The sequence below is a fragment of the Octopus sinensis genome, linkage group LG3, assembly GCF_006345805.1.
Source record: "Octopus sinensis linkage group LG3, ASM634580v1, whole genome shotgun sequence".
NCBI classification, from domain to species: domain Eukaryota; kingdom Metazoa; phylum Mollusca; class Cephalopoda; order Octopoda; family Octopodidae; genus Octopus; species Octopus sinensis.
The window spans coordinates 169,470,177-169,495,120 of NC_042999.1; the positions used below are offsets into that span (position 1 = coordinate 169,470,177).

General features: G+C 36.5%; 1 protein-coding gene across 10 annotated transcripts in view; it reads left to right on the plus strand.

Annotated features, from left to right (window-relative positions):
* LOC115209683 (protein scribble homolog) overlaps positions 1-24,944 on the plus strand; it is a 458,170-nt gene that overhangs the window by 401,771 nt on the left and 31,455 nt on the right. For 9 of the 10 annotated variants that reach the window (XM_036501621.1, XM_036501616.1, XM_036501617.1 and 6 more), the window contains 4 exons: positions 1,718-1,814; positions 10,967-11,023; positions 14,028-14,115; positions 15,233-15,244. In XM_036501621.1, the coding sequence (XP_036357514.1) occupies positions 1,718-1,814; positions 10,967-11,023; positions 14,028-14,115; positions 15,233-15,244 (254 nt within the window). The remainder of the gene's footprint in view (positions 1-1,717; positions 1,815-10,966; positions 11,024-14,027; positions 14,116-15,232; positions 15,245-24,944) is intronic. The other variant, XM_036501619.1, reaches the window with a different exon arrangement.

The window sequence follows — 24,944 nt, forward strand, 5'->3', positions numbered from 1 at the left end:
TCCTTTCAACTGTATCACATAACCTCATCTTGGTACCATTCATTTTGAACAAAGTATTCATGTTGCAATTCTGATAGCTTTTTTTGGAACTGCACTGGAACTTCAGAGATATCTACTAGCATGGTTGAGATAACCTAGAAGGAAAATTTATTTTCTTTAAATCACCAAATCTGTCATTAAAGTCTCTTTTCAGCATTTTCAAATGATCAGCAATTACATATGTAATAGTATTTGTTATCTCACATTGAATCAACCAGTAAAATTGACTGAAATTTCTTGTAGAAATATTCCTTAACCCTTTAGTGTTCAGATTATTCTGTCAAATGTGATGTTTGTTTATTTAAAATGGTTTGAATTAATCATGCATTATCTTGTAATTTAGAGATTTCGGTGATTTGATTTCTTAGTTTTAGAATGACATGGTAGGGCTGAGGTGAGAGGCGAGATCTGGTCAGTTTCAATATAAAACAGGTTAAATATTTTGGCCGAATATGGCCGGTTTGAATGCTAAAGGGTTAAACATAATTCTAAAACTGTAGTGAATCCAAAAATCTTTATTTTTGCGTCAACAAAAGTTCTATTTGCTCTTTAGAGTTTCTTGTTCAAGTTACTTAATTTCTCAAAGATATTTATCAAATAATTGACATATGCTTAGTCATCTGTTGTTCACAAAAGCTCACTGAGATCATCAAATAATTCCATGAATCTCTTCAAGTAATTTCCTTTTAACAACCATCTTATTTCTGTATGAAGTAATAATTGAACAGGCTCTGCAGTTTGAATCACATAGAACTGCTTAAGAAGTCATTCACATTTGGTTTTTGATTTGATGATGTTAATACAGTTGATCCTAGATTGCCAAATCTTGTTAAGAACAGGGGAAAGTTTCTTGGCAACTAAGTTTTCTCTGTAGATGATGCAATGTACAATTAACATGTTTGGATTTTCATCCTTCATCACTTTTAAGTATCCTGTTTCATAACCCGTCATATGCAGCATATGATAGACTGTTTTATTTTACTGTAGATACCAACTGTGTTAACAGCCATTTCTAATGATTCAATGATTCACAGAACATCTCTTCTTGAAACTCCTCTTGATCAATATACCTCACCCCACATATGCCAATAACAGAGCATCACTATCTCCAAAATTAGATTCATCCACTTGTACTAGCTGTTTTTCAACATTTAAATTTCTGGAGGGATTGGTTTGGCTAGGCTGAGTATACCTGCTGTCCTACAAGCAGTCTTCACACAGTCTGCTTGGCTGGAGGGATTGGTTTGGCTAGGCTGAGTATACCTGCTGTCCTGCAGCAGTCTTCACACAGTCTGCTTGGCTGCAGGGATTGGTTTGGCTAGGCTGAGTATAGGTGTAGTATGTTTGCTGTGAGAAAAAGATTTTCACAATTTCATGTTCCACTAAAAAAAAAAAGAAAAGAAAATTTGGATCCCATGCCCCCACCACAATTTTTCCAGGCCCCACCTGTGAGGTATATACCCCATGTTGGGAATCACTGAATTAATTAATTCAGTAATGAACTGAAAATTATTTTCAACTTTTTCTACATAATTTAAAACAATGAAACTATTGTGTGTGAGGAGAAGGGGAGGGAATGCTTTTATCCTGTTTTAACCCTGTTGATCCGGTTACTTGTTTTATTATTTGACTTACAATTCTGTTTCTTCATGTGTTTTGCTTTTTTTTCTTCTTTTAGTCTGAAAACCCTACTGAAGGAATGTCTTTCATTGAAAAACAGAAATACTTTGAAAGAGAAATACAACATCAAGCTTCAGGCGTTCCACGGCAACCAAGTATATTAACATTTATTATATAACATCTTTTTAACCCTTTTGTTACCACCTCTGGCTCTGTAGTACAAATGTCATGTTTTCATAAGTTTCGAATTAAAATCTTCCACTAAACTTTAGCCACAATTTATGTTCCTAACACTGGCTGAATGATAACTAAGTTAATTTACTAAATTCTTTGTTATATTTAAAGTAATTGAAAGAAACACAGAGCATCTCAGAATAAATACGGTAATGAAAGGGTTAAACCTTTATTTTGTACACTTTTTATTTTTCAAGCTGGAGGTGGGAATGTCTTAATTTCATTTCTTCAATGCCTTTAGTGAGGTTTAGGGTTTAAATTGACCTCAGTACTTGACTGCAACTTATTTTATTGCCCCCACCTCCCAAGAAGATACAAGACAGATTGAAACCTAGCTGAATTCTAAGTCAAATTGAGTTAAAAATCATAAAGAGTCATAACTAAATACTGCTTGATATTTTATCTTTCATATGTTTGATTCTTCCATCCTTTGACCTCACATAATAATGAATTATGACATGGGAAAAAGCCACACATTTTACAGACATTTATAAAGACAGTACTTGTTTGATACTTTATTTTACCACCCTCACCAGAAAGAAGCATGAAAGGCAAAGTTGACATCAGTAAGATTTGAGCTCACAATATAAAGGGACATAATAATTCTTTCTGCTATAACAACAAGACCTGAAGTTTTGGGATACCTATTTTATTGACTCAACTGGTACCTATTTTATTGACTCCAAAAAGAAAGAAAGGCAAAATCAGCCTTGGCAGAATTTGAACTCAGACTGTATAGAGCCAGAAAAATACTACAAAGCATTTTTTTGTGATGCTGTAATGATTTTGCCAGCTTGCCACCTCAATGGCTCCACGTTTTGGTATGAGACCAGTAATTATTGGGGGAGGGAATTAGTCAATTACATTGATCCCAGTGCTGCTCAGTCTGAAAGGATGAAAGACAAAATCAACCTTGGCAGCATTTGAACTCAGAATATTGAGATCCAGAAGAAATGCCTGTAAGCATTTCATTCAATTCACTATCAAGTCTGTCAGTTTATCACCTTTTATAACAACGACAACAACAACAATAATCCTATCTGCTATAGGCACAAAGCCTGAAATTTTGGGGGAAGGTGCTAGTCAATTTCATCAATCAGTGCTAATACTCATTTTATCAATCCCAAAAGGATAAAATGCTAAGTCAGCTTTGGCAGAATTTGGACTCAGAATGTAAAGCCAAAAGAATACCACTAAGCAGTTTGTTTCTGCCTGCTCACTACATTTATAATCACGTGACTGAACAGACCATCAGATGTTGCTACACATCGCTGGTCACAATGTGTTCGCATTGTTTTAGCCTTCGAATGACGCCACCCCGCTGGCTAAGCGAGCAGGCCAACAGAAGAAAGAGTGAAAGAGTACAGCAGGGATCACCACCATCCCCTGCCGGAGCCTCGTGGAGCTTTTTAAGGTGTTTAAGCTCAATAAACACATACAACGCCCAGTCTGGGAATCGAAACCGCGATCCTACGACCGCGAGTCCACTGCCCTAACCACTGGGCCATTGCGCCTCCACATTTATAATAATGATGATAATAATTCTTTCTACTATAAACACAAAGCTTGAAACTTTGTGAAGGGGGCCAATTGATGACATTGACCAGTCTTCTACTGGTGCTTATTCTATCAGCTTTGACAGGATAAAAGGCAAAGTCGACTTTGGAAGCACTTGTGTCCAGAACATAAAACTAGAAGAAATGCCGCTAAGCATTTTATCCAGCATGCTAACAATTCTGCCAGAATAATAAAAGATGAAAGACAATTCACTGGCTGTATCACACAACTACCATCTATGCTGGTGGCATGTAAAAAGCACTTTCAAGCATTGGGCCTCATGGAGGCAATGACAAATGACTGAAACTTTCAGCCACATGCTATACTTGAGTAGAAGACCCATCAAGCCAAGTGAAATTCTAGTTGTGGCAGACACTGGTGTCATGCAACTGGCATGTAAAAGCACGCAATACACTCTCAGAATGGTTGGCATTAGGACAGGCACCCAGCTGTAGAAACCATGCCAAATCAGAATGGAGTCTGGTCAGCCCCTCAGCTTGCCTACCTTGGTCAAACCACCCAAGCCATGCCAGCATGGACGATGGACATTAAATATTGATGGTGAGGAGGAGGAGGATGATAATAAATGCCCTGATACATTACTAGGCACTAGCTCTTATGGCTTCTTATCTTGACTGATTGGAAGTGTTAAAATATACATGTTTTGTCTTGGTGTAAAAGATAGGCTACAACAAATATTCTGCTCACTACTAAAAGATTTGTTTGTCAGTCGCTGACTGTAACCAGTTGAGCATATCCATTAGTGGCTGATATGTGCATGGTCATGAGCAGGAGTAGTGGGAGAGCATCATTTCCATGTTCTTTGGGGTTTGGATAATTGACCTCTGGAAACATGGGTGCGTCATTCATCATCCTTATTCAAGGACCTTTTGAGCATGATGAGCTACTTGACCTGAAGAAAATTCTGACTACACCCTACCTGCTAGGTCATGTGTTGTTAATCTTGGTCTGAGTTCACCCTGCTGGCACATATGGTTGTGATGCAATGTGCCTGGTGTACCCTTATAGTCATGATGGGTATATTGGGCATCATATATTTGTACCCCAGTGTCACTTTGATGGCATGCGGTGCTCTCTTACTCGATAATAATGATGATGATTTCTTTTATTTGCCACCTGGGTGATGGATGATAGGGATGATACAAAGATAGATTTAAGGTTTGGGGATTTACATAGAATTGAATGATAAAAAAATGTAAGCATAGACAGTTTACAATATAAAGAGAAAAAAGAAAGATATATCAGTATATATGGTATAGAATATTTAAAAAAAAAGGCATGGAAGTACTGTCAGAAAGTCCTGTCCAAGATGTGTACAGAATGATGAAAATTGTTCTGCATGCATTCTTTCAGCATCTGAGTATTGTTGTCATGTGTGGAATAGATCCAGCTGTCTGCTGAGTCCATGATGAGGAAGCCTTGATGCCCTACTGCTTTCTTTTAACCAGGCAGAGAAGGCAATTTTTCTTCTTGTGCTTCAAAAATACAATTCCAGTCACTCACTCACAAGATATTCCCAGAAATGCTTTTAGATGTTTGAAGAAATATGGTCTTCCAGCTCCTGTCAGGGCATAAACAGCCATCTACATTCACATCCTGGACCACCAGCTTACTGTCCAGGTTCAAGAAGATTACCCATACCTTATAATCCAAGGGTTTCCGAAACAACACTACCATCCTGCCAGTTGATTTCAGTAGATTACACAAGGAAATAAATCTCATAGTCATCAAAAATGGGACTTTAGTGTATGCTCTGCAAAGAACCTAGTTTCACTGATTGTTACTACAGCCACGTTAAGGAACCTGAAATCATTAAACAAATGACCTTGCTTCCAAATAAATCCCAGACTGCATACATTTATATGCTCAACTCTGAGAACAGCCATATTTTTCAAAGACAAAAAAGAATTGTAAGGGGCCCTTTGTAGATTCAGCCTCCTCATTGGTGTAGGAAGAATTATTCAAAGGCCTACATAAGGTTTGTTTGTCTGCAAGATTTTTTTAATTTGGGGCAACCTTTTTTAAAATTGTTTTTCATCTTTATTGTGACACATCTTTTTTCCTCCTTACATGATAAGGTTTCTGCATCCATTTAATTTGTGTTAGGAGTAAGATGTGGATCTCTAAGTGTGTGTGTAATTGATTCTCTGAGTTAGTGGACTTACAGATGAGTGATAACTCTCCTGCCTGTAAGGATGGTAATTGCTGAATAACTGATTCATTGTTCACTATGCTCATCTCTACCGTTACTTTTCTTGTGGCTGTTTTTCAATGCATTTCCTGATATTGAGGTTGTTGCTGCTGTCATCGTACATGGAAGTTTGTGTTTTTCTTGCTGCTGTTAGTCAGCTTTTCTCCAGCTTTGTTTTGTTGTTGTGAGCAGAAGTCTTTTAAATGGGAGTTGCAAATGTGGCATTTTGGTTTTCTGCTTTCTACCATGTCCCAGAATTGTACCTTGTTCAACCAGGGTATTCAGGCCTCTAATTTCTACACATGCCACCACCTACCAGATGTCTAAGTCTTGTGTGTCTGTGTGTTTAACTTCCCGGCACATCTCCTCCTAGCCAACAAATCGTAGAACCACCAAAAATGGGTCACTTAAAGTTTAGGCGAATGAAAATTGAACTGCGCTATTTCTTATTTCTTTATTGCCCACAAGGGGCTAAACACAGAGGGGACAAACACGGACAGACAAAGGGATTAAGTCGATTACATTGACCCCAGTGCGTAACTGGTACTTATTTAATCGACCCCGAAAGGATGAAAGGCTAAGTCGACCTCGGCGGAATTTGAACTCAGAACGTAACAGCAGACGAAATACCTCTAAGCATTTTGCCCGGCGTGCTAACGATTCTGCGCTATTTCTGTTCCGAAATTCATCTTGCAAGTGCAAAAATCGATAATGTATTTGTTTAGGCCTTATCCCATGCATTGAATTGTGAACTTTACTCAGTCAGCTGTTTGACGTGAACTGTGTTCACCACGCGTGCAAGCATGCGTAAATTGCATGAAAAATAAAAAATCAAGATATAAAAAAGAATCGCCGTAAACATTGTAGAAATTCGGCCAAGAAATGAATTTTCGGGATGTAGCCTGGAGGGTTTTTTTGTATTAATCGTTTGGACTTTGTGAACACATACCAATTGTTTTCATAACATTTTTAACGCTTTAAATTAAATGTGACCATTTTGTGTTGAGTTTGCAGTTTGAATCACTTTAACCAAATTTTAGCAGGCCGGATTTTTGATCATCACGATACATCGCCAGCGACTCCCTGAAACTCACCCCTGAAATCCCCGTTGAGAAATCTATATATATAAAACTCAACTTGTGTGTCTGTGTGTGTGTCTGTGTGTTTAACTTTTGGATCTACCAAGTTTCATTATTAAGGATGGAAAGTAGTGTGTAGCAAATCTCTATATATAAAGCTGAAGTTGTCTGTGTGTGGCAGGTTTGGTAGCCTTCAACTAACACTATCTCCTTCGAGACCCTGCAGTGCAAGTTGACCAAAATTGAGAGTATGATAGAAGAAGGCTTGGTCTTCATTCTGTAGAAAATAAAATTCAAATCGGACTATATTAACACCAAAAATTATTTACATCGAAAAGGTGCTTTTTTTCTATGAAAATCCCTATTTTTTACGATTTTTGACTGCTGTCACCATTTTTCGATGTATTTCAACTGGAAAAATGTTCACTTGAAGAGAATAACAAGTTGCATAATGCAAAATTTTTACTTTTCAAAAATTCCAATTCTAAAAGGTCAAAACAAACCCAAGCAACACCGGGTGATACTGCTAGTGACTAATATTTTGATTTTTATCACACACAATTCCTCATGTTTGCCCTGGACAATTGATGTTTCTGTGCAAAGGATTCTGTGAGGAATCTCACTTTCAAAGAGTCATATTGTGTCTGTGTGTGTATCTGTTACAAAGTTTACGTCAATCCATAATGTCTTTAAACATTTTTTGACTTTGATGTGTAAAGCATTAAAACCCCACCTAATTTTTAATCATCATCATCATCATCATTTAGCGTCCGCTTTCCATGCTAGCATGGGTTGGACGGGTCAACTGGGGTCTGTGAAGCTGGAAGGCTTCGTCAGGCCCAGTCAGATCTGGCAGTGTTTCTATGGCTGGATGCCCATCCTAACGCCAACCACTCCGCGAGTGTAGTGGGTGTTTTTTACGTGCCACCTGCACAGGTGCTAGACAGAGCTGGCAAACAGCCACGAACGGACGGTGCTTTTACGTGTCACCGGCACGGGGGCCAGCCGAGGCTGGCAACGAACACGAACGGATGGTGCTTTTACGTGTCACCGCACGGGGCCAGGCGAGGCTGTCAACGAACACGAACGGATGGTGCTTTTACGTGCCACCGACACGGGGCCAGACAGAGCTGGCAGCGGACACGAATGGATGGGTCACTTAACCCCTGCTTTCTGATATATGATTTGATTTTGATTGTTCTCACTGGTCTTGCCGGGTCTTCTGACGCACAGCATACTTCCATAGGTCTCGGCATAAAATAGTTCTTTTGGCAGTCGTTTCCATCAATTCTGAAGGAATGGCAATGTCAGCTTCTCTTTCTTCTGCTTCAATCAAGGAGACTTTCTCCAGAAACCTTGTTACTCCTACAAATGAGTGACTTTTGTTGTTGATGTCGTTGTTGTTGGAGGAGATGGTGTTGTAGCAACATCTGTGGCTGTGGATAAAGTTGCAACCCTAAAAAGTTGTGAAGATGATGTCTATGTTGTTGTTGCGGTCGATTGGCGGCAAAGGTGGAAATTCATTGTTGTTGTTACTGTTGCTGCTGCAGTCATTTTTTTCTATTTTCCATGTTGCTGTTGTTGATCCTGCTGTCTACTTTGGGATGAGATGACACAGATTTGCTTTGTTTCAGCAGCAAGGCCGACTAGTATTTCTTCTTCTTCTTCCTCTTCTTCTTCTTCTTCTTCTTTTTCTTCTTCTCCTCCTCCTCCTGTTCCCCCCTCCCCAGCCCCTCTCCCTCCTCCATCATCATCATCATAACAACAACAACAACAACATTAATGTTACTCTCTTCCATTTCTGCCCTTCTCACATTGATGTACTTTCTTCCTTTAATGATTATTATTGAATCCATGATGAAAAATGAAAGGAAGATAAACTTTCCTATTATATGATGCAAAACTTAAATCAGAAAGTCCCTCAAGAAATGCAGGTCTTTATACAAAAAAGAAGCTCATAAGCAATTAGTAGCTCACTTCTTTTCTATGTTTATACAAAAATGAAATGGAAACAGTGAATTTCAGGATAAAAACATGAATTTGTTGACAAATTTTCTGGAACCAAAGTTAAGCATGGCTTACTAGAATGCCAGTAGCAGCTGCAACAACAACAACAACAATAATAATAGTGGTGATGGTGGTTATCTGCATTTTCTCTAGCTACCCTGTGTTAGCCAAGAAAAAAAGAACATGAAGTCATGACTGAACTAGGTCTTACATACACTGGAAGTAATGCTAGTATTATGAAATACCAACAGAAAAGAGATTGCGTAGATATATACCAAAAAGGTCTCTGAGAATGGCAAAGCAGCCATGCTCTGGGATATGCCATTGCACACTGACCGGGAGCTCAAGGCTCACTGGTCAGATATTCTCATGTACAACCAGGAAAAAATTCCTCCCTCAGTCCCAGCAGATGATAATAAATCTCTAAAAGAGATGGAGAAATTATCCAAATAATAATAATAATAAAAATTCCTGAAATTTGTGGGGATGGGGATAGTTGATTACATCAACCCCAGTGTTCAGCTGGTACTCATGTTATCAACCCCAAAAAGAGGAAAGGCAAAGTTGACCTCAGTGGAATTTGAACTCAGCATGTAAATCCAAAAGAAATTCCACTAAGCATTTTGTTCAGTGCCTAAAATGTGGGAATGGGGGTTAGTTGATACCATTGATGCCAATACTTGATTGGTATCAACCCCAAAAGAAAGAAAGACAAAAAGGCTTAAACTCAGAATGTAAAGAGGGATAACAAATACTTCAAAGCATTTTATCTGACAATTTAATGACCGTTACCAGTACTATCGATAATGCTTTAATTATGAAATTTTCTAAGACCCGAGATTTGAGAGGAGGAAGGATTAGTTTATATATCAGTCCAGGTACTTAACTGGTACTTTATTTTATCAACCCCAAAAAGATGAAAAGCAAAATTGGCCTCAGCAGGATTTGAACTCATAAAAGTTTGAATAAATACTGCAAGGTATTTTGTCCAACATTCTAACAACTCTGTTGCTCTGTTGCCAATGATAATAAATTTGTCTTTGGATAATTATTTTAAAGAGACCTTTTGGGTTGTTAAAATAAGTATCAGTAAGTAATGGGGTCAATGTAATTGACTTGTACCCTTCCTTGGAATTGCTGGTCTTGTGCCAAATTTTGAAATCAATATGAAGATTGATTTAGAGTAAAATTGAAGTTAAAGAAAGCTTGTATTTACCAACTGGATTTTGAGATTTTATTATTACTATATTTTCCTCGTATGCAGTGGAGCTGAATCATATATTTTCTTCGTCTGTTTACTTACAGAATGCTCATTACTTTAACAATAAACAAATGAACATTAATTACACATTAATTACTCCACATGGCATATGAAGTAATCTATAAACATGTGTGTATCTTACTGTGAAAATTTGGAATGTTGAGGTTCAAAAAGCATGTAACCCTTTCGTTACTATATTTCTGACCAAAATACACCCCTCATGAGTTTCAATTAAATTCTAAAATAATCATGAAGTTAGGCTTGTTTCATTAAATAACTGTAACTTTTTTACTTATCAACATATTAATGTGATATTTGGAACATAATTAAAGAAAGGGTTCTTAATCAATTCTATTGCATAACTTTTGTCTCAAAGTGACTTTAATTACAGGTAAATCCAGGTAAATTGAGCAAAAGGTAAAAAATTAAAATTTTGTTTAAACATCACCATAGAAAATGAATCATCAGCTAATATTCAAATGGGTATGCAACAAAATTTTGATAAAGAAGAATTGTGCATATCACTAGATCCTCAGTTGAATTTAATGCACAACAGGTGTACCATAAAGGTGGAATAAACTGAAATACTGGAATCCACCGCAAGTTTGACCGAACTAAAGAAATCGGTCAAAAAGGAATCCACCGCAAGTTTGACCGAACTAAAGAAATCGGTCAAAAATAATATACGGCCCTGGTTATGGTGTGGAAGCGATAAATTCCAGACCACATCGTTCCCTAGGCCATGCTGACTAACATTATTTTCTCTGTATAAAAACTAAATCCACGCAGTACCCAGTAATTTGCTTCACAAATTTTCCGAAATTTGAACCCCCATTTTGTGTTTGTTTACATTCTGCGTAAGTTTGTTTCCGCATTGATTGCTTCAAAGTTAAATTGGCAAGTTATGAAAATACATTTAGTCATTAGTGTTTATACATTTATTTATATTTTTTTCAGCAAAGCAGTTCAGTTACCTATCAGAACATGAAGTAGCTCGTATGAAACAATATGAAGGTAATCGTTTCATCTGTCAATTGTGTGTGTGTGTGTGTGTAGCTTTGATGCTTTGATGCTCTGATGAGTTACTTGCGAATCCATTTTCTAATCTAGTTTCAAATTCTCAGTTGAGGCTGTCGCATTTTTATTATTGATTCCTGTGGAAAAGGCAGAAATATCACAACCTCCTGTTATGATCTAAAATCTGGAGAGCATGGACGTGTATGCACATATGCACAAAAATAGAGCAGTCGATGAGAGAATTGTTAGAGCTTTGAACAAACTTTCGTTCATCTGTTCAGGTTATTTCTTCTGCAGCTTTGCTTTTTATTCTTTTGAGTTGGATGAAAAGGATGGCAGCACCAATCAAAGACTGGATTTGGCTACAGAGCAAGAACTGGTGTCCATAAGGCAACCCAACATCGTCTTCAACTTCATTACAGCAATTCCCGTGGTGACACTTGTACCATACTGTAGCAGTCCTTGCCCTTTCCTTGGATGACATCTCTGGTATGGAAAGAGAAGAGCTGCTGTATAGGCACCTTACCCATGCTCTACCAACACATACTCAAGTAATACAGATCCATCCACTCAGAAATGTTTTTACATTTATATACAAGATACAAGATATGTGCAGGTGACACGTAAAAAGCACCGTCCGATCGTGGCCGTTTGCCAGCCTCATCTGGCACCTGTGCAGGTGGCACGTAAAAAGCACCATCCGACCGTGGCCATTTGCCAGCCCCGCCTGGCACCTGTGCAGGTGGCACATAAAAAGCACCTACTACACTCACGGAGTGGTTGGCGTTAGGAAGGGCATCTAGCTGTAGAAACACTACCAGATCAGACTGGGCCTGATGCAGCCTTCTGGCTTCCCAGATCCCAGTTGAACCGTCCAACCCATGCCAGCATGGAAAACGGACGCTAAACGATGATGATGATGATGATGATACATGACAGTAAACATCAGAAAATAATAAGCTCACATCAAGATATGTTCAGAACTCATATATAACACACTTCTAGACCATCACTTTTGGAATGACTAAACCTTACTATATCTGATGGCATTTCATAGCAAATGCATGCATCACACACACGCACACACACACAGGTAGATAGGTGAAACTGTGGATGTGTGGTAAGAAGTTTACATCCCATGCACATAATTTTGGGTTCAGTCCCACTGCATGGTACCTTGGGCATGTGGCTATTATTAGGACAGCCAAAGGCTTGTGAGCAGATTTGGTAGATGGAAACTGAAAGAAACTCTGTATGTGTGTGTGAGTGTGTGTGTGTGTGTGTGCGTGCATGTGTGTGTGTGTGTTACTGTTTCCTTGCTTTAACTTCACATGATAATTGTAAAAGAATTTTTTGGTATTTATATAATATATAAGTTTTATTTAAATATCACAAATTATAATAGGAACTTAATAGTATTTATATGTATTTGAGTATAAATAAGTTATTTAATCTTATTGATGAATGATTAATAATGATTAGTGAAATTTATGTTATTTAATTGTATTTATTGTTATTAATCATCATCATCATCATCATCATCGTTTAGTGTCCGCTTTCCATGCTGGCATGGGTTGGACAGTGCAACTGGGGTCTGGGAAGCCAGAAGGCTGCACCAGGCCCAGTCTGATCTGGCAATGTTTCTACGGCTGGATACCCTTCCTAATGCCAACCACTCCATGAGTGTAGTGGGTGCTTTTTACGTGCCACCAGCACAGGTGCCAGGCGAGGCTGGCAAACGGCCACGGTCGGATGGTACTTTATACGTGCCACCGGCACGGAGAGCAAGGTGAGGCTGGCAAACGGCCACAATCGGATGGTGCTTTTTACGTGCCACCGGCACGGAGAGCAAGGCGAGGCTGGCAAACGGCCACGATCGGGTGGTGCTTTATATGTGCCACCGGCATGGAAGCCAGTCGGGGCGGCGCTGGCAACGGCCACGTTCGGATGGTTCTCTTATGTGCCACCGGCACTGGTATCACAGCTACAATTTCCATTGATGTTGATCGATTTTTATTTTTTATTTTTTTTATTTTTTTTTTATTTTCACTTGCCTCAACAGGTCTTCACAAGTAGAGTTTTGTGTCCCAAGAAGGAAAGGTATGCATAAGTGGACTGAGGCCATGGGTTATGAACTCACTTGTTCTGCTGAGTCTTCTCATGCACAGCATACTTCCAAAGGTCTCGGTCTCTAGTCATTTCCTCGGTGAGACCTAAAGTTCGAAGGTCGTGCATCACCACCTCATTCCAGGTTTTCCTGGGTCTGCCTCTTCCACAGGTTCCCTCAACTGCCAGGGTGTAGCACTTTAATATTATTTATATTTAATGATGTTTATTTATATTATTGCTTGTAATGATATTATGTTTAAATATATTATTTATTGTTGTTATTATGTGTTGAGATTGATTTTAGTATGTGTTGCTTTAGAATATTAAGTAATAATAGTTGAAGCAGTGTCCTTCATTGTCAATCTTCCTTGAAAACTTGTCTAGTTATGGAGAAATATTACCTTTTTTGGGAAGCAGGTGAGGGTTGACAACAGGAAGGGCATCTGGCTGTAGAAAAATTCACCTCAACAAATTCCATCCAACCCATGTGAGCATGGGAAAGTGGTCGTTAAATTGATGATGAGAATGATGATGATATTATATATGTCATTTTCATCATCATCATCATTTAATGTCTGTTTTCCATGCTAGCATGAGTTAGACAAATACATACATACATATACATACATACATACATACATACATACATACATACATACCCACCCCCCACCTTCCCTCCAAGCAGCTATAAAATCACTGCTTCTTGTTTTAGTTACAGTTCAAGCTAGAGTTTTAGGTGGTAAGTCAGCTTGATCACTTATTGTATATACCTATTACATTATGCTATTAAACAGAATGTTACCTGAACTATATATATATATATATATATATACACACACATTACTCTTGTTGCAATTGTTATAATGTCTTTTAAAAAATTCTAATTTGGTAGAACAAAAAGCTTCCAATATGTCACATGAGGAACTTCTGGAATATATGTCACCTTACCAAGAGACAGAATATAACCAAGTTCTTGCTAGGTAAGACCATATTTTTAATGACTCACTATTTAACATTTCTAATTTTAAACTCTTTTTTTAAAAGGTTTTGTAATTTTATTTTGAATTTTCACTTAGAAAATCTCAATATTTTGGCATTAAAATTTTAAGGCTATCAGTAAAAGGTACCGTTGTATATTTCCATTATTAACACTGCAAGGACTAAAAGAAGATAAATTCACCTTGTTTTTAGTTAGCAATAAAACTTTGTATAATGGACAAGTGTTTCGTTACTGATCTCAAATCCTTCCATGAGAACCCAAAAGTAATCCATCATCCTTTTCTATGCCATCCCAGTAAATCAATGGATTATGGGATGTTAATTTATGTATCAGTAAGGCAGATAGTCTTTCCTAATTATGGCCTTCAAAGCTATTGGAAGAAGAGATCCCTTACTTGAAAGCCAGTTAACCCTTTCATTACTGTATTTAATTTGAGATGTTCTGTGTTTATTTCACTTAATTTTGAATATAACAAAGAATTTAGTAAAATAACGTAATTATCATTAAGCTAGTGTTTGGAACATAAATTGTGACTAAGGTTTGGTGGAAAATTTTTATTCAAAACTTATGAAAACAAGACATTTGTACTACAAAGCCAAAGCCGGTTTTGTAACGAAAGGGTTAAGGTGTAATGTCAGAAAGAGCATCCAACTGTTAAGCATTGCCTCAATAAACAAACACTATACTGGAATAGTTCTACCGATACTGGAGACTATCCTTAGCATTAATTGATAAGTCATAATTCTCTATAGTTCTGTTGAGTGAATGATAATGTATATTCTTCAATGTAATACAAGTTGATACAATTCAATTCCTGCCTGAGCAATTACATTTGACTCATATCTTATTCTTGTGATTTTCAAACTCATTCAATAGTATGATGTCCCAAAAACTCCATAAGGGTTACACAAAATTTTTAGATGTTCCCTTCAAATGAGTGGTGTTTTTGTCACCTTTTATTATCCCCAATCATTTTCAAAGCTAAATTCTTGTCAGTTTACCTTTCGTTTTCTTACCCTTAAATTGCATGAACCAGAAATGAACACGTGGTTAATATGTTCTCTATTTTTTGCTTTTCCTTCTCTTTTCCACTACAGCCTTGATCTTAGGTATTTATTCAGCATGTTATATTTTAATGAATGCATTTACAAAATTTCTAAAATGATAAAAATATACCTAATTTTAAGTATTCTGTTTTGTTTTTTTTTGTTTCAAATTTTATTTGCATTTTTGTCTTGTGTTTCTTATTTCATTTTACTGAATTCCTTCAATTTCATATGTTTATTGTCAGTGGCATGTCACTAGACTCAGTGTTGTTCATAATTAGTTGATTTGGAAATGATTTTACAATAGACATCATTAGCAATGTTTTTGTTGTTATTATTAGAATTGTCTCTCCTGAAATTTCTGACTTTGTATCAATGTTAGAAACCAATATTAAAAGCATCTTACAAAATACTTCAGTATTTAGGGCACTACTGGCAAACACAGGTCTTATCATTTAATTGTCATCAAACTTAACTGTGGAAGGATATTAAAAGCATAACCATGAATGCAAATATTTCTATCATGAATTAAATAACTATTAGTTATGGAGTTGGATACTATTTAGGAATTTAAAAAGGTTTTAAAATGTTGTGAAATGCATCACCAGCAGTTTGACCAAACAATTCACCACTGTCTGTATACATGTCAGTATTGAAAGAATGAAAGTGTTTAAAGAGCAGTTATATCTTTGCTAATGTTAATGAAAGTAAATTAATGGGACTCATATTTTCCTGTAGTACCATATTTAGTAATGGTCCTTTACATTCCAAATTCAAATTCTATCCTGGTCAACTTTGCTTTTCAACCTTCTAAAGTCAGTAAAGCACAGTTAAGTCCTTGGGTTGATTTAATTATATATACTCTCTCCCAAAACCTGTGTGTAGCCTTATGCTAATGTTAGTAATCATTATTATTATTGTAACTAGGTTGTTGCCTGTTCTTATGCTGCCAGTAAAAATATTTATTAATCATGCACATACTTTCATAAATTATTCAAAGTGAAAGTCCTTCTTTTAAACTCTGTGTTGTCTATAAGTTGAAAGACACAGAAACACACATGGACATAAACATACAAACAAACAACCAAATAAAATTACTATATATGTATATATATATATATGTATATATATATATATATGTATAAATATCAATAATAAAGTGATTGTTTCTTATCAGGAACAAAATGTTTAATAGGACTGCTATAGAAGTGCTCAATTGAATGAGACAAATATATTAAACCATGGTTGCAGAACAAACAAATATAAGGTCATTTCATATCTCATAACATTTGACCACATAATGCTTTTTCTTTCACATAGAATATGCATGTATAAAATCACGGAAGATGAAACACAACTCATCAATACAAGCATATAAGAAAAATGTTTGAATACAGTCTATCGCGATTAAAAATTAATGATTAATACGTTAGCAACTAAAAAAAAATATATTTTAACATTATAACATCTAGAATAATGAATATATAAAAATATAAAGAAATATATAAATATATAAAAAGATATAAAAAATACATATATATAGGAAACATATAAATAAATAATATATAAGGTAAGATAAAAGTTCATCATTTAGAAATTTTTTCAATTAAAAATTACTTTTCAAGATAAGGGAAAACCTATTTTTAAAAGCCAGTGTCCAAGCAAAAAAAAGGAAGAAACCATATTTACATTCCCTGTGGCCATTTCAGGGGTTCATCACCGTATTTAATGCATGAGGGTGCATCACGATAATTACTCCTTCATCAGGGGAAAAATAAAGAAACACACATCACGTATGAAATGGCCACAGCTTATATATATATATATATATATATATATATATATATATATATATATATATATATATATATATGTGTGTGTGTGTGTGTGTGTGTGTGTATATATATATATATAAGCAATAATAAATCTCTGAATGAGGTAATAGACAGTAGCTGCATGACAACGTGAAGTATATTTGCCACTTCAATGTGGTTATCCACTAAGGGTGGATGCTACTGTAGCTTGTAGCCCCAGGAGAACATCTTCTCCAGCTGGCTATTGACACACTTTCTGTGCCCCATCCGTATCTGCAAAGGGAAGCCATCCTTCCCATCATCGACCTGACATGATACGCATGGACCCGAGTTTCTGGGTATTTACCCATCGTCAGTGCATGGCAATCACCGGTCTTCGATGCGATATATATATATATATATATATATATATATAGTATATAAATATAGTATATAAATATATATATATATATATATATATAATATAGTATATAAATATATATATATATATATATAATATATATAATATATATATATATATATATATAAATATATATATATATAGTATATATATATATATAAATATATATATATATATATATATATATATATAAAATATATATAGTATATAAATATATATATATATAGTATATATATATATATAAATATATATATAGTATATATATATATATATATATAGTATATAATATATATATAATATATATATATATATATATATATATATATAGTATATAAATATATATATATATAGTATATATATATATATAAATATATATATAGTATATATATATATATATATATATATATATATATATATATATATATATATAGTCTTTTTTGATGTGTTTCACTGTGTTGACTGACTTGCACTTAAAGTTATCACGTTTTTAGTCAAAAGTTGTTAGGTATTAAGATGACGTACACACACACTCTCTATCTCTCTCACTGCATTTCTCACTCAACAACTTTTTCTCCTCTCTTTCTTCTATTCAAAGTGAAAGTTTTTTTAAAGTCTTTGTTGTATTTGCCTATATGTTGAAAGACACAGAAATACACAAACACAAACAACAACAACAAAAAAACTATATCTATATATGTATATATATGAATGTGAGTTTGAAAGGATATATTATCCAGGCAGATACTATGGTGGCTCTCAGTTATGCTCCCAGTTATGGCTAATCGCATCAATCAGTATTTAGCATCTATCACTACTATTAGTTGTCAGTCACTCTGTAAATGCCTCTGATGGGTAATTCTGTGTTTGCTTCACTGGATGGTAATATTACCTGGAGTATATAATAGCAATAATTATAACAATAGAGAACATGGAGTCTTGTTCATCCTCAAAATTTATTTCCTCTTATTTTACAACTTTATTCAACATATTTTTATGATCTTTATGACCTACACATATTTCCACTGCACAAATTACAGGCAGTTGCAGAAGCAACCTGGCACAATATTTGGTGCAGCTTCTTCAGGGCCTATCCATTTTGCTAGTTTAAAAACTATATATATGTACACATATAGTCTTTTTTGAAGTGTGCTGTTGACAGACTTGCACTTAAAATTCCTGCTTTTTAAATCAAAACATGTAAATTACTATTGTGACAACACTACCTATCTATCTATCTATCTTTCACACACCCTCTCTCACTCACACTATTTCTCTCTGAACAACAACAGTTTCTCTTCCTCTTCTAAAAATACATTGTGATGTATATTTTGACTCCTCCTCTTTTTTCCTCTCTATAATAGACATTGTGACTGACAGACAGATGAAGATCCACTTCTCTTTTATTATATAAAATTAGTTTAATGATTATTGTGTAGAAGTTATAGAGCATGAAACTATTTTATTTATACTTCTAAGATTCTTGAGAAAAAAACAAGCTCAAGCCATTCTCAAATAAATTTATTGCCTTGTACTCTATACTGGAATTGTTATTGGATTCGCAAAATTGTTAGAGCATTAGAAAATAATTGCCTTGCAGTATTTCTTCCAAGTTTTTACATTCTGTGTTCAAATCCTGCCAAGATCAACTTTGCTTTTCATTCCTTCAGAGTTAGTAAAATGAAGTACCAGTTAAATACCTCCTCCTTTCAAAACTGTTGGCTTTGTGCTTAAGTCAGAAACAATATGGTGGCAAATTGGCAGAATAATTAGATCATTGGTAAAAACTACCCTGTTCCAGCCCTTTATGCTCTGAGTTCAAGTCCTACCAGTGTCAACATTGCTTTTCATCCCTTTGAGTCAATAAATACAGTACCAGTCAAGTACTGGGGTTGATGTTGTCTATTACTTCCCCGCCTCTCAAAATTACTGGCCTTGTGCTGAAATCAGAAGCTATTAAAGGTGGTGAATTGACAGAATCATCAGAGTACCAAATAAAATGCTTTGGGGTAATTCTTCTGGCATTAACATTGTGTTCAAATCTCATTGCAGTCAACTTTACACCTTTCATCTCCTCGGGGTTAATCAAGTACCAGTCTAGAACTGGAGTTGATATCAACTACTCTCACCTCAAAATTTCTGACCATGTGCCTAAATAGAAACTATCATTGTTATTGCTGTTTTTCTTCTTTCAATTTGTTTCCATTTCTTGCCAGGTATCTCCTCGACACCTAGGGCAAAAAAACTCACTGTATACATTGATAGGCCATTGAAATAAACATGTCAGTTTGTTCATTTACAAAGTTAAATGAAGTTATGTAGAAACAATTATTCGTTTGGATGATAATCATTTTCACTGACAATTCTCTTTGCAATACATGTTCAAACAATTTTTTGCATTTCTTGCAACGATGCTAAGCCAGAGATCATTTTCAAATTATTATTATTATTATTTCTTATGTACACAACAGATTAGACTGTTGGAAAAGAAAACTTCCTAACATCGGGTTACAACAAATAACCTTAGATTCCAAGAACTCTCCTGAGTATTCTAGTTGTCCCTAATAACACTGTTTTCTGGAGCTGTACTGAACTAGGTTTTATGTCTATTTTATCTATCCATCTGTTCAAATCTTTAGGGACAGTTCCTAGTGTATCTATAACTACAAGGATACATTTTACCCACACTTTCCATAGTCCCTGTAATTTAATGGCTTGGTACTAGTACTTTGGTTTTCTCAGTACCTCTCATATTGACTTTCTCATCATTTGGAACTGTAAAGACAATTATCTTGTACTTTCTATTCCTTTTGTCTACTACTACTAAATCTACTAAGTTCTTTTGAATGTGAAAACAGATCTTTCCACCTACCCATTTGACCTTGGGTGGTAGGGCAGGGAAAAGATTGCTTTATGGAATGTATTTTGCAGAAATTTCTTAATTCATATCCTGTGAATTGTTTCCATTATCTGGAACTAATGTGTCTGGAACACTGTATTGAGCAAATAACTCAACTAGTAACTTTACTGTTGTCGTTACGGTAGGTTTATTATGTCTGCATACCTCTGGCCACTTTGTATAGCTATCCACAATGATTAGATAGTATGCACTGTTCACTGGTCCAGTGTAGTCTATAAGGATCCTGGACCATGGGCTTTCAGTCTTTGTATGTAGACTTAGTTTGTCCAAGAGTACTTGCAGAAACATTCTTTTTTAATTTTTTCTTTAACTCTTCAGACAGATTATTTTTAGAGGGACAACCATTTACATTTTTACAATAGAGTTTTATGAGGAGGTCCCATAAATTTTTAATGACAAAGACTTACGCCTTGCATGTTTTCCCTTGAAATGTGAAAGGAGTGGCTGTGTGGTACCTCAGGCAAGTGTCTTCTACTGTAGCCTCGGGCCGACCAAAGCCTTGTAAGTGGATTTGGTAGACGGAAACTGAAGGAAGCCTGTCGTATGTATGTGTGTGTGTGTGTTGACAACTGATGATGGTGTGTTTACATCCCTGTGACTTAGCAGTTCGGCAAAAGAGCCCAATAGAATAAGTACTAGGCTTACAAAGAATAAGTTCTGGGGTCAATTTATTCAACTAAAGGCAGTGCTGTAGCATGGCTGCAGTCAAATGACTGGAACAAATAAAAGAGTATTTAGTCCACATTTTGCCTATGAAATGTAATTTGTCACCCATCATGCTACAAGCAGATTTCGCTGTTTTTCTCAACATAGGTTTCGATATTTTCTTCCGTGTGTCCATATTTACTGTTGAAATATCACTTCCAATATCCATTTGAAGTTTAATATGTATTTCATTTATTTTTACATTTGGGAGTTGATTTTTATTTCTGCTGAGAGCACTCTAGGATTTTTAACGTTTGACCTTCACAATTTTGTTTTGCAGTGTGAACTCTTGTGACCAATTGTTTTGTAACTAACATTTTTTTGATTTTTAAATGGATAGTCTTTTCTGAAATGTATGCCCCCACATTCCTAACATGGATAAGGGTGTGGTGCTCTTTTTTGGTTGTACTTTTCCTGTCAGCATATCTGTATTTTTGAGGAATCTTTTTCTTGAATTTTTCTACATCGTATTTCAGGTTTACCATCCTTTGGCATTCTTCTGCCACGGACTGTAAGGTTTGATCTTAGTTTGATTGTTCCAATTTAAAATGACTCCTTGTCCAAATTTCTGTATCTTCGCTTGCTGTAAGGATTTGTACAAAAATAAAACACTTGAACATTTCAGGCAGGTGTAAGTTCTTTGAGCTTAAAACTTTTACACATTGTGTTGACTGTTCCTACATATGTGATAAAATAATCGTTCCCTTTTTTTGTTATATTCCAACACTCCATTCGAGTGTTAAATAGAGAAGTTTTATCACCAAATATGTTAGACAGTAATTCTATTGTTTTTTAAAACAAATTTCATTGGTTTTTGGGGGCAATATGAAATTACAGTTATATTCATACTCTAACAGAGCTACTTTTTGCAATAACAATCTCACTTTTTGTTCATCGAACCATGATTATCAATCTTGCTTCAAAATCTCTTTGTATCTTCTGTAGTACAATGCAGAAGTTATACCCTCTTCTGGGTTATAACTGAATTCATTAATGAAGTTCAAAATGCCATCTGGTGGAAACGAATGTTCCTCGGTTTTGGACTTCTTTGAATATAGCTCCAGTAATTGTTGAGTGGAAGCGCAATGGTCCAGTGGTTAGGGCAGCGGACTCGCGGTCGTAGGATCGCGGTTTCGATTCCCAGACCAGGCGTTGTGAGTGTTTATTGAGCGAAAACACTTAAAGCTCCACGAGGCTCCAGCAGGGGATGGTAGTGATCCCTGCTATACTCTTTCACCACAACTTTCTCTCGCTCTTACTTCCTGTTTCTGTTGTACCTGTATTTCAAAGGGCCGGCCTTGTCACTCTCTGTGTCACGCTGAATATCCCCGAGAACTACGTTAAGGGTACACGTGTGTGTGGAGTGCTCAGCCACTTACACGTTAATTTCACGAGCAGGCTGTTCCGTTGATCGGATCAACCAGAACCCTCGTCGTCATAACCGACGGAGTGCTTCCATCCAGTAATTGTTGTTGTATTTGCTGCTGTAATAGTTGATTTTGCAACTCCTGTTGCTGCTCTTGTTGTTTCCGTTGCAACTTTTCTATGGAATCTAATAGGTCTTCTATTATTTAACAAGTTGTATGACAAACAAATTGTTAAATAACCTATGTGAGCTTTGAAACCCTCATCAGATGTTGTGATGTAATTTGTTACGTTAAATAAATAAGAGAGAAAATCAGGTGTAGTGTTGGCAAATCTCAGAAAGCATGGAAGTTTTGAAGGATGCAGTGCTCCGACAACTAACAACTGATGCCGGCAGTTTGTTCCATGCTTCAGCAACTCTCAGCGGGAAAAATGCTTCCTAAAGTCATGGGAGCTGTGCTGTTTTCTGACTTTGTAAATATGCCCACAGGTGTTAGATGGGTGGAGTTTGAAAAGGTGCTCAGACTTATTGTTAGTAAGATGGTTAATAATTTTATGGGTGTCTGCCAAGTCAGCTGCCAGACGTCGGATTTTCAATGTGTTCATGCCCAGGGAAGTAAGGCGTTCAGAATATGGCAAATGCCTGATGGAGGGTATTCTCTTGGTTGCACGTTGCTGAACGGCTTCCAGACGATTAATATCCTGGGCAAGATAGGGGTTCCAGACCGGTGATGCAAATTCCAGGTGAGGATGCACCATAGCTATATAAAGCCTCAGATAGATAGCCGGAGAGCAGCTCACAAAAGACTTGGTGAGTGATGCCAAGACATCCTCAGCCTTCTTAGCAATTTTAGCAATGTGTTTTGTCCAATGCAAATCGCTGTCGACAATACTGCCCAGGTCACGTTCACAAGAAGACTTTTTGAGATTAGTGCTGTGGAAGGAGTAGGTGGACGCTGGGTTTTTCCTCCCAAAATGCATGGTGGTACATTTGTCCACAGCTAACTTAAGTTGCTAGTCCATACCCACTGCTGCGGTGTGTCCAGGTCTGATTGCAATAAAGATCTATAGTGTACAGGATCTGTCCTCTTTATTTCGAGGTACAGCTTGATGTCATCTGCATATTTCAGCACTGTGGCATTCTTTAAGTTGGCATCTATGTCATTAACATATGCAACAAATAAAAGGAGGCCAAGAACAGATCCCTGTGGTACACCAGATGTCATCTCATAGGGTGAAGAGTGCTGTCCTAGAACTGTGACAACCTCTTTTCGGCCGATAATAAAAGACTTCAATCAGTTATAGAGATTGTTTCTTGCACCCATTGCAGAGAGTTTCACCATAAGTCTTTTGTGTGGCACAGAATTAAAAGCCTTAGCAAAGTCCAGGCAAACAACATCCACCCAGGAGCTGCCATCAGTGATTTGGGTAACGTCCTCAAGAAACTCGATGAGTTGATTACAGCAGCTGGAGTTAGGAATAAATCCAAATTGTGATGGCTGGATGAGGCTGCGAGACTTCCAGAAGTTCCAGAGGGTTTCTCTGACACAGGATTCCATCAGTTTGGTGATGCAGCTAATAAGACTGACAGGTGATGTGCAGTCGCCTTTTTTGAACAGAGGGATAACACTGGCAGTTTTCCACTACTCTGGAGTAACACCATTGTCAAAACAGAATTGAAAGAATAGTGAAAATTGGTTTAGAAGAAAGTACCCACCGTGTTTGAGAAGTAGGTATGTAACACCATTGAGACCAGGAGAGGCATAGTTACGTTTACTCTTAAGGTGGCGTTGTAGCATTGCTGGTACAAATTTCATAGTAGTTATAGAGTCTGGTCTCAGAGGTGATGGAGATGGAACATTTTGATCTTCGACAGTAAAGATGCCTGCTTTGCATCCAGCAACGATTTCTGCACATTCTTTGGGATCCCCTGTGTGGAGATTGTGAAGGGGACCAACTGGGGAGTGAGGTCTCTGCTTTGAATGTACATACTTCCAGAACACTTTTGCTGTCAGGGTTGGTTGCTATGCACTGTTCGAATTCAAGCACTGCCTTTTTTGTCACCTGCCTGAGATGGTTGGCTGATCTATTGCACTTTTTCCTGTTGATCTCTGTTTGGTGCAATTTGTATTCCTGTTCAGCATTATGGTGTTCTTTCGTGGCAAGTCAGACTGCTGCAGTCTCCCAAATTGCACTATTGCGTGGTTTTTTGTGCTTGCTTGGTACTGATGCTGCACATGCCGCCCATATTTAGAATGTTCTGAAGTATAGTGTTCACATCTCCAGAGGCATAAAATTCGAGCCAGTTTGGGCATCGCAGCTCAGTACAATAAGAGCTCCAGTTTGAAGATGGTTGTGGTTTTTGTTACAACCAATCAGAGACAAGTCGGTCATGATCATGGAATGATCAAAGTCACCAAAAGGTTCTTCAGTAGTGACACTAATAATTGTTTCAGGAGAAGTGGTAAATAGCAGATCCAAAGTGTTGTTACCCCTTGTGGGGGAGGTAACGACTTGAGACCAATTTGAATTCAGCCCCAGTTCAAGGAAAACATCTGCACT